At 42.1% G+C, this 14,268-nt stretch overlaps 1 protein-coding gene across 9 annotated transcripts in view; it reads left to right on the top strand.

The window, feature by feature from the left end:
- TBCE (tubulin folding cofactor E) overlaps window positions 1-14,268 on the top strand; it is an 84,777-nt gene that overhangs the window by 16,331 nt on the left and 54,178 nt on the right. For all 9 annotated transcript variants that reach the window (XR_014827896.1, XM_084996891.1, XM_084996885.1 and 6 more), the window contains one exon: window positions 3,924-4,057. Coding sequence is in view for 6 of the 9 variants with exons in the window: in XM_084996885.1 (XP_084853011.1) it covers window positions 3,958-4,057 (100 nt within the window). In the remaining 3 variants the exon portion in view is untranslated. The remainder of the gene's footprint in view (window positions 1-3,923; window positions 4,058-14,268) is intronic.

Here is a 14,268-nt window from a genome sequence, read left to right as displayed (position 1 = left end):
TTCTAGGTCCATCCATGTTGCTAAGAATGCCAGTATTTTGTTCTTTTTAATGGCTGAGTTATATTCCATTGTGTATATGTACCACATCTTCTTGATCCACTCCTCTGTCGATGGACATTTAGGTTGTTTCCATGTCTTGGCTATTGAAAATAGTGCTGCAATGAACATCGGAGTACAAGTGTCTTTGCGAGTCATGGTTTTCTCTGGATAGATGCCCAGGAGTGGAATTGCTGGATCAAATGGTAGTTCTATTTTTAGTTTTCTGAGGAATCTCCACGCTGTTTTCCATAGTAGTTGCACCAATTTACATTCCCACCAACAGAGTACTAGGATTCCTTTTTCTTCACACCCTCTCCAGCACTTACTGTTTGTAGACTTTTTGATGATGGCCATTCTGGCTGGTGTAAGGTGGTTTTGATTTGCATTTCTCTAATGATGAGTGATGTTGAACATCTTTTCACGTGTTTTTTGGCCATCTGCATGTCTTCTTTGGAGCATTGTCTGTTTAGATCTGCCCATTTTTTTGATGGGGTTGTTTGTTTTTTTGGTACTGAGCTGCAGAAGGTATTTATAAATTTTGGAGGTGAATCCCTTGTCAGTCGATTCATTTGCAAATATTTCTCCCATTCTGTGGGTTGTCTTTTCATTTTGTTTAGGGTTTCTTTGGCTGTGCAGAAACTTTTAAGTTTAATTAAGTCCCATTTGTTTATTTTTGTTTTTGTTGTCATTACTCTAAGAGGTGGATCTGAGAAGATGTTGCTGTCTGTCGTTTATGTCAGAGAGTGTTTGGCCTATGTTTTCCTCTAAGAGTTTTATAGTGTCTGGTCTTTTATCTAGGTCTTTAATCCATTTTGAGTTTATTTTTGTGTATGGTGTTAGGGAGTGTTCTAATTTCATTCTTCTACATGTGGCTGTCCGGTAATATTTAAATAAAAGGCTTAAAACCAAGGCTGGCACCCAGATGAACCTAACCAGGAACAGTGACATGCAGCACGTTTAGGCATTAGGAGCAGGCCCAGTGCAGGCAACTAGAGAAAATCTAACTAGTTGAGCAACTGACTTCAGGATGGTATGACTAGCCACTAACATGGGGGTATCAAAGTGATGGTGTTAGAAACAGGCCATGGAAGTGGAGCAATAACTGGCATCAAGTAGGTCTAAGTACAGGATACAGTGACTCTTGGGTGACTGCCCATAGGGAGAGGGAACCGAGGAATAGGTTACCAAGACGAGGGTCCAGTTTCTAGACCTCACAGAAGGTCACAGTATCAAGAAACAAGTATTAGAAGTGTTAAGAGACTAGACAGGATCATCAAAAAATACTGACATCTGAGTTTGCTGGTGGGTCAGCAGGTTAAGGATCTGGCATTGCCACTGCTGTGGCTCTGGTTACTGCTGTTGTAGCACAGGTTCAGTCCCTGGCTTGGGAACTTCCACACACCATGTGGGAAAAAAAAAAAAAAAAAAAAAAAAAACATGATGCAGAGGTAATTACTAACCTTAGACACCACATACCTAATTATCTCAGGCCTGTGGGCATGACACGCAGGTAGGAAAGAAGAGAATTGTTACTAGACACCAAATAGGATCGAGCATGTGAAGGAACTAATTCAGAAGTTACTTATATATGTTAAAGGAAAATGAGAATGCTTCGTAATGTCTTTTCTCTTCACTTCTAGTATTATACTGCTTGGTTTCCTGCTCACCAAGCTGACCACTGCCTAGGTCTTCTCACCAAGCCATTGATCTCCAAGGTGGTCCCCTTACACTGAGCCCTGGCCAGAGCTGCAGACTAATTGTAGGGAGTGGTTACAAGTTTCTGGGTTTGGATAACTCCAGGCACTCTGGTTTGTGGAACCAAGATTCAGCCTGCTACTTTAACTGTTTGTAGGAATGGTGCTCAACTGTGATCTTAATAGTTTTTCTCCTCAGGGACCAGAACTTCGCATCTGAACATGGGCTTGTGAGTAGGGCCCTACATGTTGACCAGACCTCTTAGCTGCTGACTCTGTGTCTGGACTTACCAAAACATGGCTTCCCCACACCTGCCCTGACCCTCCTGTTGACTTCATCATCAAATTATCTGAACTGTTTTGACTTTTCCCACCAAGTTGAGGCTCCTGGAGGAGTTCCCTTTTGCTTTTCAACCCTGCTGGGCAAGTTTAGGTCTAGATGTTGGCTCCTTCCTGACTCATATTTAAACCGTCAAAATTCAGCCCCTTTTTGAAATAAGAATTAGGGAAAATGTTTTTATGAGAAATCAGAGCATCTAATTGAGAGAACCCATTATGAAACTTGGTAAGAGATAAAAATGCTCTTATTTTGTTTTACGGGGATAGCAGGTCAAATGTGACACAGACAGCTCTAATAATACAGGAAATGTCTACTGTTTCTTTCAAAAAGGGGAGTTCCCATTGTGGCCTGGTGGGGTAAGAATCCAGCATAGTGTCCATGAGGTTGCAGTTTTGATCCCTGGCCTTCCTCAGGTGTTGACACAAGCTGTGGCATAGGTCGTAGATGTGGCTGGGATCTGGTGTTTTTGTTGCTGTGGTGTAGGTCTCAGCTGCAGGTCTGATTCAACTACTAGCCCAGGAATTTCCGTATGACACAGGTGTGGCTGTAAAACGAAAAAACAAAACAAACAAACAAAAAACCAAAAGTGTGATTTTAGGATTTCCTTGGTGGCTCAGCAGGTTAAGGATCTGGCGTTATCACTGCCGTGGCTCGTGTTACTGTTCTAGCATGGATTCAGTCCCTGGCATTGGAGCTTCTGTGTGCTGCAAATGCAGCCAAAAAATTTATTTTGATTTTTTATCCTAAGAAGATGTGATTAGCAGTGTATATTTTTCTAATTTTGTGCAATATGGTAATATTGTTACTGGAGAAAAGTACTTTCTCCTGTAACTTATGGTCTTTTCAAAATCCTTGCACTGCAACATTGCTAACTTTTTATAATGGAAGCTAGGTTTCATTTTGACAAAGATGAGGTACAGTGGAGATCTGTATTTGTGTTAGCAGAAAGAACACAAAGGTTTTAAGCCCTAGTCTCATAGCATCTGATGCTGTTGCTCCTTTATTCCTACTGACCTTGGATTCCAAGACACTAGGAGTCTGGTTTTCACTTTATCTTTTCTGGCTTTTCCTCCTAACTCTTTTGTAGGGTTTTTTTCTCCTCTCCCTTTTGAGTATTTTCTCAGAGTTCTCTCAGTGATTCAGTGATCCTTTTTTTTTTCTTTTCTTTTTTCTTTTTGCCGTTCCCTTGGCATGCAGAAGTTCCCAAGCCAGGTATTGAACCTGTGTCATAGCAGCGACCTGAGCCACAGCAGTGACAACACCAGATCCTTAACCCACTGAGCCACCAAGGAACTCCAGTGGTTTTTCTTTTTTCTTTTCCTTTCCTTTTCTTTTGGCTGTGCCCTTAGAAGTTTCTGGGCCAGGGATTGAACCTGTGCCACAGCAGTGACAACACCAGGTCCTTAACCTACTGAGCCACCAGGGGACTCTAAAAAATGTATTTGATTTTCAAACATAGACAGACAGTAAAATAAGAATCAGTTATGAGAGTCTAGTACATAAACCTTTAGGTTCTAATGTTCACCAAAATATAAAAACTAAATTGGTCAGAAGCGTTGACTTCATGAATACCTAAATGAAGTTTTTGTTTTTGGCTGTGTCACAGCAGTAAGTAGAGCCACAGCAGTGACAATGCAATTTAAAATATATATATATATTTTTATTTATTTCTTTATTTTTATCATTTATTGATATATTTTTCTACTGTACAGCATAGTGACCCAGTTACACATACATGTATACATTCTTTTTTCTCACATTAAGTGTTCCATCATAAGTGACTAGACAGAGTTTTGTATTTTTTTAAAGAATATTGCTGAAATCTTGTCATTGTTGTGTTTTCTTCCTAGATCTCCTCATATTTTGGATTCTGGCTATGTTATAATGAATGACACTTTGACATCAGATGTCACTGGTCGGAGAGTTGAAGTTAATGGAGAACATGCAACTGTGCGTTTTTCTGGCATTGTCCCTCCTGTGGCAGGTAATTTATGGCCGTGTGTGTGTGTGTGTGTGTATTTTCCAGTTGTTTCTGGGTCACCTTCCCAATAGCGCTTTATACCACCAATTTTGAGGAAACTAATAGCTAAGTTATATTAGCCTCTGATATATAGTTGTTTAATTTTGGTTACAATACACTGTGGTATCTATAGTTTTATTTGAGTATACACTTATCTAATTATTTAGTGTTGCTATTTTATATTTAGTCAATCTTAAAGTATCTTCTGAGTAAACTTTAAACAATAATAAAAAATCTGGGAGTTTCTGTCATGGCGCAGCAGAAATGAATCCAACTAGGAACCATGAGGTTCTGGGTTCCATCCCTGGCCTTGTTCAGTGGGTTAAGGATCTGGCATTGCCGTGAGCTGTGGTGTAGGTTGCAGACGTGGCTTGTATCTGCCATTGCTGTGGCTGTGGCATAGGCCAGCAGCTGTAACTCCGATTCGACACCTAGCCTGGAAACCTCCATATGATGCAGGTGCAGCCCTAAAAGAAAAACAAAAAAAAAGGAAGAAAAAAATCTAGAATTCCCATAATCCTAAACTCAAAAATGAAGTAATTTTTTGCAGTTTCTTGTCATAAATCCATGTGTATTTAATTAGTTTAAATTGATATAAATACAGGAGTTCCTGTCATGGTGCAGTAGAAGTGAATCCGACTAGGAACCATGAGGTTTCGGGTTTGATCCCTGGCCTTGATCAGTGGGTTAAAGATCTGGCGTTGCCATGAGCTGTGGTGTAGATCGCAGACTCAGCTCAGATCTGGTGTGGTTGTGGCTGTGGTGTTGGCTGGCGGCTATAGCTCTGACTAGACCCCTAGCCCAGGAACCTCCATATGCTGCGGGTGCGGCCCTAAAAAAAGGCAAAAATAAAATAAATTGATATAAATACAATTTTGTGTTACCATTTTTCACTTATGATTTGGTATATATTTATGTGCATTTCTATAGCATTATTTTACTTGTATTTCCATTTTTATTGATATATAATTGACATTAGTATCAGGTTTATAACATAACGATTCAATATTTTTATTTATTTATTTATTTATTTATTTATTTATTTATTTTTGTCTTTTGTCTTTGTTGTTGTTGTTGTTGTTGTTGTTGCTATTTCTTGGGCCGCTCCCACGGCATATGGAGGTTCCCAGGCTAGGGGTTGAATCGGAGCTGTAGCCACCAGCCTACGCCAGAGCCACAGCAACGCGGGATCCGAGCCACGTCTGCGACCTACACCACAGCTCACGGCAACGCCGGATCGTTAACCCACTGAGCAAGGGCAGGGACCGAACCCGCAACCTCATGGTTCCTAGTCGGATTCGTTAACCACTGCGCCACGACGGGAACTCCAATATTTTTAATTATTGCAAAATGATAACCACAGAAAGTCTGTCCAACATCCATCACCACACATATTTACACATTTTTTTCTTTTGATGAGATTTTAAGATCTGTTCTCTTGGAGTTCTCATTGTGGCTCAGTGGTAATGAACTCGACGAGTATCAGTGAGGACAAGGGTTTGATCCCTAGCTTTGCTCAGTGAGTTAAGGATTTGTCGTTGCTGTGAGCTGTAGTGTAGGTCACAGATGTGGCTTGGATCTCTCATTGCTATGGTTGTGTTATAGACCAGCAGCAACGGCTCCAATTCCACCCCTAGCCTGGGAACTTCCATGTGCCTTGGGTGTGGCCCTAAAAAGACAAAAAAAAAAAAAAAAAAAAAAAAAAAAATCTACTCTCTTAGCAATTTTTAAATACACAATGCTCTATTCACCATACTATACTGTAATAGTATACTATATGTATAGTGTGTGTGTGTATATATATGTATGATAAAGAACTATAGTTCCCATGCTGTATGTTACATCTCTAGGATTTATTTTATTGCTAGAAGTTTATACCTTTTGACCCCTTTTACCCATTTTACCCACCCCTCTATCTTGTACCTCTGCTACCACTAGTCTGATCTTTTCTTTGTATCCTTGTATTTTTTCCCCCCTTTCTTTCCTTTTCTTTTTTTAAAGATTCCACATACAGGAGTTAACCTTTGTGGCTTAATGGAAACCAGTCTGACTAGTATCCATGAGCATGTAGGTTCGATCCCTGGCTTCACTCGGTGGGTTTAAGGATCCAGCATTGCTCTAAGTTGTAGTGTAGGTCGCAGGTGCAGCTCAGATCTGGGGTTGCTGTGGCTTTGGCCAGCAGCTACAGCTCCAATTTGACCTGTAGCCTGGGAACCTCCATATGCTGCAAGTGCAGCCCTTAAAAAAAAAAAAGATTCCACATACAAGCGATACAAGTGAGATCATACAGTATTTGTCTTTCTCTGACTTATTTCACAGTATAACACAGTATAATGCTCTCAAGGTCCACCCAGGTTAAGATTTCCTTCCTGTTTATGGCTGAATGCAACTCCATTGTATATATGTATGACATCTTCTTTATCCATTCATCTATCCATGGACACTTTAGTTGCTTTCATGTCTTGGCTCTGTAAGTAATGCTGCAGTAAACATGGGGTGCAGCTATCTTTTCAAGTTAGTGGTTTTGTTTCCTTTGGATAATAATTCAGAAGTGTAGCTGTGGGTCCTATGATACTTTTTCTCCCCCCCATGGTACTTTTAATTTTTTTGAGAAATCTCCATACTGTTTTCCATAATGGCTGCACCAATTTACATTCCTACCAACAGTGTGCAAGGGTTCCCGTTTCTCCATAGCCCCGTCATCACTTGTTATTTCTTGTCTTTTTGATAATAGCATTTCTAACATATGTGAGGTAACAGCTAATTGTGGTTTTGATTTGCATTTACCTGATGATTAGTGAATGTTGAGCATCTTTTCATGTACCTGCTGGCCAATCTGTATGTCTCCTTTGGAAAAAGGTCTCTTTAGAGCTTCTGCACAATTTTAAATCAGATTTTGTTTTTCTATTGAGTTGTGTGAATTCTTTATATGTTTTGGATATTAACCCCTTGTCAGATATATGATTTGCAGATATTTCTCCCATCTGATTCGTTGCCTTTTCATTTTGTTGGTTTCCCTTGTATTTCTTAATGGTTACATTTAGAATAGTACATATGTTGTTTAATCATTCCTCCTTTTTAGACAATAATCTAGTTTTTTACTTTTGTAAATAAATAACAGTATAGTAGACTTACTTATTATATGTCTTAGTCAAGCAACAAATATTTAAATATCTTCCGTGTATTAGGAATGGGCCTGAATTAATACAGGGGGATTCAGGGAGTTCCCGTCGTGGCGCAGTGGTTAACGAATGCTATTAGGAATCATGAGGTTGCGGGTTCGGTCCCTGCCCTTGCTCAGTGGGTTAAGGATCCGGCGTTGCCGTGAGCTATGGTGTAGGTTGCAGACTCGGCTTGGATCCCGCGTTGCTGTGGCTCTGGTGTAGGCCGGTGGCTATAGCTCCAATTGGACCCCTAGCCTGGGAACCTCCATATGCTGAGGGAGCGGCCCAAGAAATAGCAAAAAGACAAAAAAAAAAAAAAACAAAAACAGGGGAATTCAGTGATAAACTTACACCACAGGGTCTCAAAGTGTGGTCCCTGATCAGTGTCAGCATCACTTGGTTACTTGTTAGAAATGCTGATTCTTGGGCCTTATCCCAGAACTACTGAATCAGAGACTCTGGAGGTGGGGCCCAGCGATCTAGGTTTTTAAGAAGCCCTCCAGGGTATTTTAGCAAGTTCACTATAGTTTAAGAACCACTGAACTAGATAGGTACAGACTCCATCTTCATGGGCCCATGATTTACCAGGATGTTTAGTATGGAGAGGGTTTCCTCCCTTTTTTGACTTGGATTATTGGTAAATTGGAAGAGAAAGTAACATTTAAAGTCAGATGATAAGCAGTGTTAATTGCTGATTAAGCAAGCCTTGTGTACCAGGTGCTTTTACAGATGCCCTCCACTTTGAACAGGAACATTATTACAACTCTAAAGTTAAAATAGCAATTCTAAATGTAGATATTATTTGTCCCACTTTTATAGATGAGAAGACCAAGACTCAGGTCTCAAAGCTTTCTTACAGAGAGCAGGGATTTGAATCTGTGCTTTAGAGCCCAGACACTTTCTATTCTCTTGCTTCTCAAGAATATGAATATTTTAGATTCTTGATATGTATATTGCAAAGTTGCTATCTGAAAGTATTGCATCAGTGTCCAGGTCTTGGAAATGTTTAATGCCCCAGTTCTCTGGGTAACAGACTGTGATGGAGTTTCACTGTTTGGAAGTGTATTGCTCAGAAAGTGTGTTAGGCAGTTGAGATTCCCATACAAGGGAAGGGAAGGGGAGGGAGCTGGATTGGGCAGAGGGGGATGTTGGGCTGTAATGTAGTCTAAACAAAGGTTTCAGCTGACCCTGTAGAGTAACTGAAAATAGGATGGCCCTTCAGAGTCTTTCCTAGTTGAGGTGTGATGATCTGTCATTGGGTTCTGGTTGCCCTAGGAAGGAGGTTTGAACAGGAGCAAGGTGGTTTTTTCAATGGAGACAATTCTAAAAGCTGGCCCACAGTTGAGTGCTAACTGCCAAAAGCCAGTACTCCCAGCAGCTGGGGCGGAATACGATCCAATTTCTAAAGGCAAATTGGAGTGGCCCATCGCAAATAGAATAATTTAGATGGGAGCTATTTAATGGTAGTTTAGCAAATACGATACATATTTGCTGTTAGAAATTATTTATTAAATTGCCTGTGAGTTTGACACTTTCTTCAGGTATGTATTATCAGGCAGTTCTTCTTCCCTGAAAGTTATAATTCTGTAAAGCAGGAGCTACTGTGCACTTTCAATTTTAATTTAAATTGTGTATAATTTATTAGTTATAGCATTGTGTGGGGGCATTCTGTTACTTCAGTTGGTGCTACTTTTGTTTTTCTTTTAGAGATCGATCATCTGTGGGGTTGATACAAAGATGCAGAGAAATTGAGCACAGATTTAGTATTTACTCTTGGGGTTACTGCAGTGGATGTTGTTATTGAGCTGTTGTGACAACTAAATGAGTTAAAGGATTAAATGCGCTTAGACCAGTTACTGGTGCATGCTGAGCACATAGAATGGTGGCATCTAGAACTGCGAGTGCCTAGTAGGTGCTCACTATGTTTGTTGAGTGACTGAATGATGTCACACATCCAGTGAGATAGACAGCATTATTCCTGTTTTCTGGATAAGGAAACTGAAAGGTTAAGTTGACTTGGGATCACCTGCTTAGGAATCTGTGAGGCAGGATTTAACCCAGGTGCTCTGATGCTCAAGCCCTGTGATGAGTAAATTGTAGAAGAATCACGAAACTAAGTAAGGGCAGATTCTGAGCTGTAGAGGGTTAGCAGTGCTCAAGGAGGTATCAGTTCAGGGGAAGAAAAGACTGGGTAGGGAGGTTGATCTGCTGCTGGATCTGCTGCTGTGCGTTACAGATTGCTGGGCTCTGTATTTTCTCTGCTTTAGGGCTGTAGGGAGCAGGGCTATGAGCACAGATTCCCAATACCCTACAGCTGGTTCCCCAGGTGCTCAGAGGGCTGGGAACTCTCGCACTTCCACAGAGCAACTGTGCTGGACCTCCAGAGCAGGCTGGGCTTTAGCAAACTAAAGCGGCTTAGTCCAGTCTGTCTCTGCTGACCTTTGGTTCCTTCCTAGCCCCTCCTCCAGGCTATGGTGCTGCTGAGACCCAGGCCTGCGTGAATCCTCTTAATGCCGAGTCCAATTAAGTGGCTCCCCTGGTATCTGTAGGCTCCAGGTAAGATATCTGGGTGGCCCTGTCCTCATCTGGCTGTCATTTGGGGAATGTTCACTGTTCACAAGAAAGAGCTTCACTCCTTTGCTTTGGTTCCTCGCCGACTAAACTCGCTGATTCTGAACATTTGATAAATGATGGCTTGTAATTTGGAGGAAGGTCCCAGGAGCTGCCCAGACCCATGGAGAGAGCAACGTGGCTCAGTCCATCCATGGCCTCCCTGTCTGCCTGGCCAGGCCATGTTGTTTGGGGAAACTGGTTTTGTTCTGCTTTCCATTGAAACAGGAGCTGAGGGAAATCGGTTGTCTGCTGCTGGGAAATGCAGACTTCTTTGCTTTTCTTCCTGGCAGAGCCCAGCTTGAGTGCCAGGCAGACGAGGAGGGACAAGGGTGGGTTCTCAGGGGCCTGGGCTGTGCTCTCCCCCAAGTTCTGGAACTCAGATGAGTAAGGGTGACCTTGGAAGACCCTGAAGGGCCTTGGGCCACATTCAGCCTATGGTGGTGGCAAGTAGCCCTACATAGGGGCATGGAGGCCTACTTCCTCCTGCTCCTTACTGCCGCTCGACTTGGAGTCAGTCCCTTAACCCTTTCTTTCACCTCCACATGAACAGCCCTCTGTATCCACTTAGGCCAGCGGCCATCTCCCCTCCCTGACCACCCCCTGGGGCCAGGGATCACCACAGCTGCTCTGCGTGCTCCCTAGGATGGTCCTGATGCTCAGAGGGCCACCTAGTGGACAAGTTATTACACTGTGAAACTGCAAATTCTCTTCACCCCAGGAAAGTCGGAGCTGACACTTTGGGCTTCCCAAAGCCCACAGATCCCTGGCTGAGTGGGGTGAGGTATGTGGGCCCAGTGTATGGGGGTGTTGGATCTTATGGGACATTTTGGGAGCCTTGCTGCTTTTTTTTTCTTTTCACAGCTGCACCTGCAGCACATGTAAGTTCCCAAGTCAGTGGTGGAATCAGAGCTGCATCTGCAACCTACACTACAGCTCACGGAAATGCCACACCTTAACTCACTGAGCGAGGCCAGGGATGGAACTGCATCCTCACAGAGACAATACCGTGTCCTTAACCCACTGAGCCACAACAGGAACTCCTCTTTTTCTTTTGTTAGTATTTATTAACATAATACATGAACATGGTAAAAATACAGTACAGAGAGGAGTTCTAGATAGCTTAGCAGTTAGGAACTCGATGTTGTCACTGCTGTGGCTCAGGTTCAATCCCTGGGGCGGAAACTCTGACATGCCCCCCCAAGAAAAAAAAAAAAAATAGTACAGAAGGGCTTATGGTGAAAGCAACTGTGTCCAGCCGTGGGTGTTTTTTCACTCATTGTTTTTGATGTTTTCTTGGCTACGTATTCTGAGGTCATAGCGTCTCTTCGGTTATGAGATGTTTTCTTCTAAAATGACTTTGATAATTTTACCTGCTTTTTCTTTCTTTCTCCTGTTGGTTGGGTATGGGATCTCCTGGATTGATTCTCTGTTTTGTTTGTTTCTTCCTCCTTATAGTTAGTTGAAAAAAATTACTGTTTGTCTTGTAAAATTCTGGATTTTTCTCATTGCATCCTCATGATTTCATTAATGTGTTTTCTGTCCTCTGCATTCCTTGTTAATTGGTGGTTACATAGAGCCTTTTCAGATATTTTGGGTTTTATACAAATACTTCATAGGTGATTATATTTGTCAGGAAGCAGATAATGTCTGGTTGTATCTCTCTCTCTCTTTTTTTTTTGGTTTTTTTTTTTTTTATTAAAGATTTTTGTTATTCTTTCTCTCCCACTCTACCTTTTTTTTATTATTATTTTTTAAATTTTTTGTCTTTTTGCTATTTCTTGGGCCGCTCCTGCGGCATATGGAGGTTCCCGGGCTAGGGGTTGAATTGGAGCTGCAGCCACCGGCCTGGGATCGGAGCCGCGTCTGCAACCTACACCACACTCACGGCATCGCCAGATCGTTAACCCACTGAGCAAGGGCAGGGACCGAACCCGAAACCTCATGGTTCCTAGTCGGATTCGTTAACCACTGCGCCACGACGGGAACTCCTTTTTTTGGTTTTTTTAGGACTACATCTGAGATATAGAAATTCCCAGGCTAGGGGCTGAATGGGAGCTACTAGTGCCAGCCTGTGCCACAGCAATGCCAGATCTGAGCCACATCTGGGACCTATACCACAGCTCATGGTAACACCAGATTGTTTAACCTACTGAATGAGGCCAGGGATGGAACCCTCATCCTCATGGTTACTGGCTGGGTTTGTTACCACCAAGCCACAGTGGGAACTCCCAGTTTACCTCTTTTTGCTATGGTAGCTGTTGTTGGTGTATATTGCTAATGTCCATTATCTGATTTGAGCTTGTAAAAGGGTGACATTCTGATGGTTTTCTTTCTTTTGTCATCATTCTTCTTCTAGGTGAGATAAGCAGCTGGACAAATTGTATCATGGAAAATGTCCCTGTGGTAGTTACTTGCTTTCCGAAATAATTGGATGACTGAAATGCGGGATAAATGTTCGCTTCTCTCCTTTTATTTATCAGGCTTCATAATAATGAATTGATTCACTAGAAGACCAATGAACTTAAACGTCTTTAAAAAGTCACAGGTTTAAACATTTTGATATGTTTCAGTTCATTGCTGTTATTATTGATGCTCGAATTATCCCATCTATGCCAAGTAGGAACCTTTCAGATTGGTGCCTTAGTACTTTTGGTGTGACCCCATGGTTTTTGATAGTTTCCTTATCCTATCAGGTATAGGAAACTATCAAATGTGTAGGGTTCATCATACACGTTTTTTTCCCAATATCACAATTAGCCATTTCCTCAAGAGCCCGTTTTTTTTTTAATGGCAAATAGCTTTTGAAGGCCTCAATCTGGGCTCTAAGTGATTTTGGGGAAACAGCAGTGAGTGATGGCTTGAAGTGAGATCTTAATTTCTTGCTCAGGAATTGAATATGGACCTCCTGGGTGAAAACCAGGAATCCTGGCTACTAGACCAGCTAGAAAAGCAGAGTTGCCCTGATTCTTTCCCTCTTTTGAAGGCAAGAATGTTTCAAGTAGGCATGTGGGGGAGCACACAGATGAGTAGTTTATTTAGGACAGAGCAAGGCAGAAATACACACCCAAAAGAGGGGTGTAAGTGCTGGTGTCTTCCTGAATGAGGAGTGCACCAGGGAGGTGATTTAAATTACTTATATGGGGCAGTTCTTCTGGGTCTTTGTTTTCATTTGGCCAATTATCTTGTTTTATTTCTCACACCTGACCAGACCCAGGGCCCTCCCCATATGCGTGTGCATTTTTGGCCAAGATGAATACCTGAGCAGTGGCTTATGGGAAGGTTAACAGGACTTATTATGGCCTGGCACTCCTTTCCTTTTGACCCCTAGCAATCTTTTCTGTGCATGTGTAATTGGGGAGGTTTCCTTGACTCCAGGAGTGATTGAAGTGGTCATCTTATCTCTCTACTCCAACAGAGCTCAGCTCCTGCCATTAACTTTCCCTTTCATGTGTCAAAGAGAAGCAAGGCCCAATTTATTCAGCCTGACAAGTCCCAGCTGTTCTCAGCCCAGGGGCCCATCTACCTCCTGTTACTGGTAATTGTTTTTAGGCCTTTTTTAGTGGACAGAGTTATATTTGTAGAATTAATTCCTAGAAGTAGAATAGATTTAAGGAGGATATGTGTATTTTTTGGTACTTATTATAAAAAGTTTCACACGTGCAGAAAAGTAGAGACTAGGGAGTTCCCGTTGTGGCGCAGTGGTTAACGAATCTGACTAGGAGCCATGAGGTTTCGGGTTTGATCCCTGCCCTTGCTTAGTGGGTTAACGATCCGGCATTGCTGAGAGCTGTGGTGTAGATTGCAGACACGGCTCAGATCCCGAGTTGCTGTGGTTCTGGCGTAGGCTGGCAGCTACAGCTCCGATTAGACCCCTAGCCTGGGAACCTCTGGGAGCAGCCCAAGAAATGGCAAAAAGACAAAAAAAAAAAAAAAAAAAAAAGGAAAAGTGGAGACTAGTATAAGAAACACTTGTATAAGTATGCTTGTAACGTCAATTTAATGAGTTTTTTTGGGTTTTTTTTTTTTTTTGGTTGCTTTTTTGTCTTTTTACCTTTTCTAGGGCTGCTTCCGCAGCATATGGAAGTTCCCAGGCTAGGAGTCTAATCAGAGCTGTAACTGCCGGCCTATGCCACAGCCACAGCAACTTGGGATCTGAGCCGCGTCTGCAACCTACACCACAGCTCGTGGCAACACCGGATCCTTAACCTACCGAGCAAGGCCAGGGGTCAAACCCGAAACCTCATGGTTCCTAGTTGGATTCGTTAACCACTGAGCCACAATGGGAACTCCTAACAGTTGTTAATGGTTTGCCATATTTGCTTCATTTCTTTTATTTTTCACTTAAGCATTTTTTTTCATATTTTATTTTTTATGTATGCATATTTTTTATTGTAATTC

This window comes from Sus scrofa, chromosome 14 (assembly GCF_054392235.1).
Source record: "Sus scrofa isolate SSC_HxYL_T2T_F1_AM1 chromosome 14, Sscrofa_HxYL_maternal_Yorkshire_Landrace_v2.0, whole genome shotgun sequence".
In the NCBI taxonomy this organism is placed as follows: Eukaryota; Metazoa; Chordata; class Mammalia; order Artiodactyla; family Suidae; genus Sus; species Sus scrofa.
Note: the sequence above shows the minus strand (reverse complement) of the source record. Positions and strands in the feature narration are given on the sequence as shown.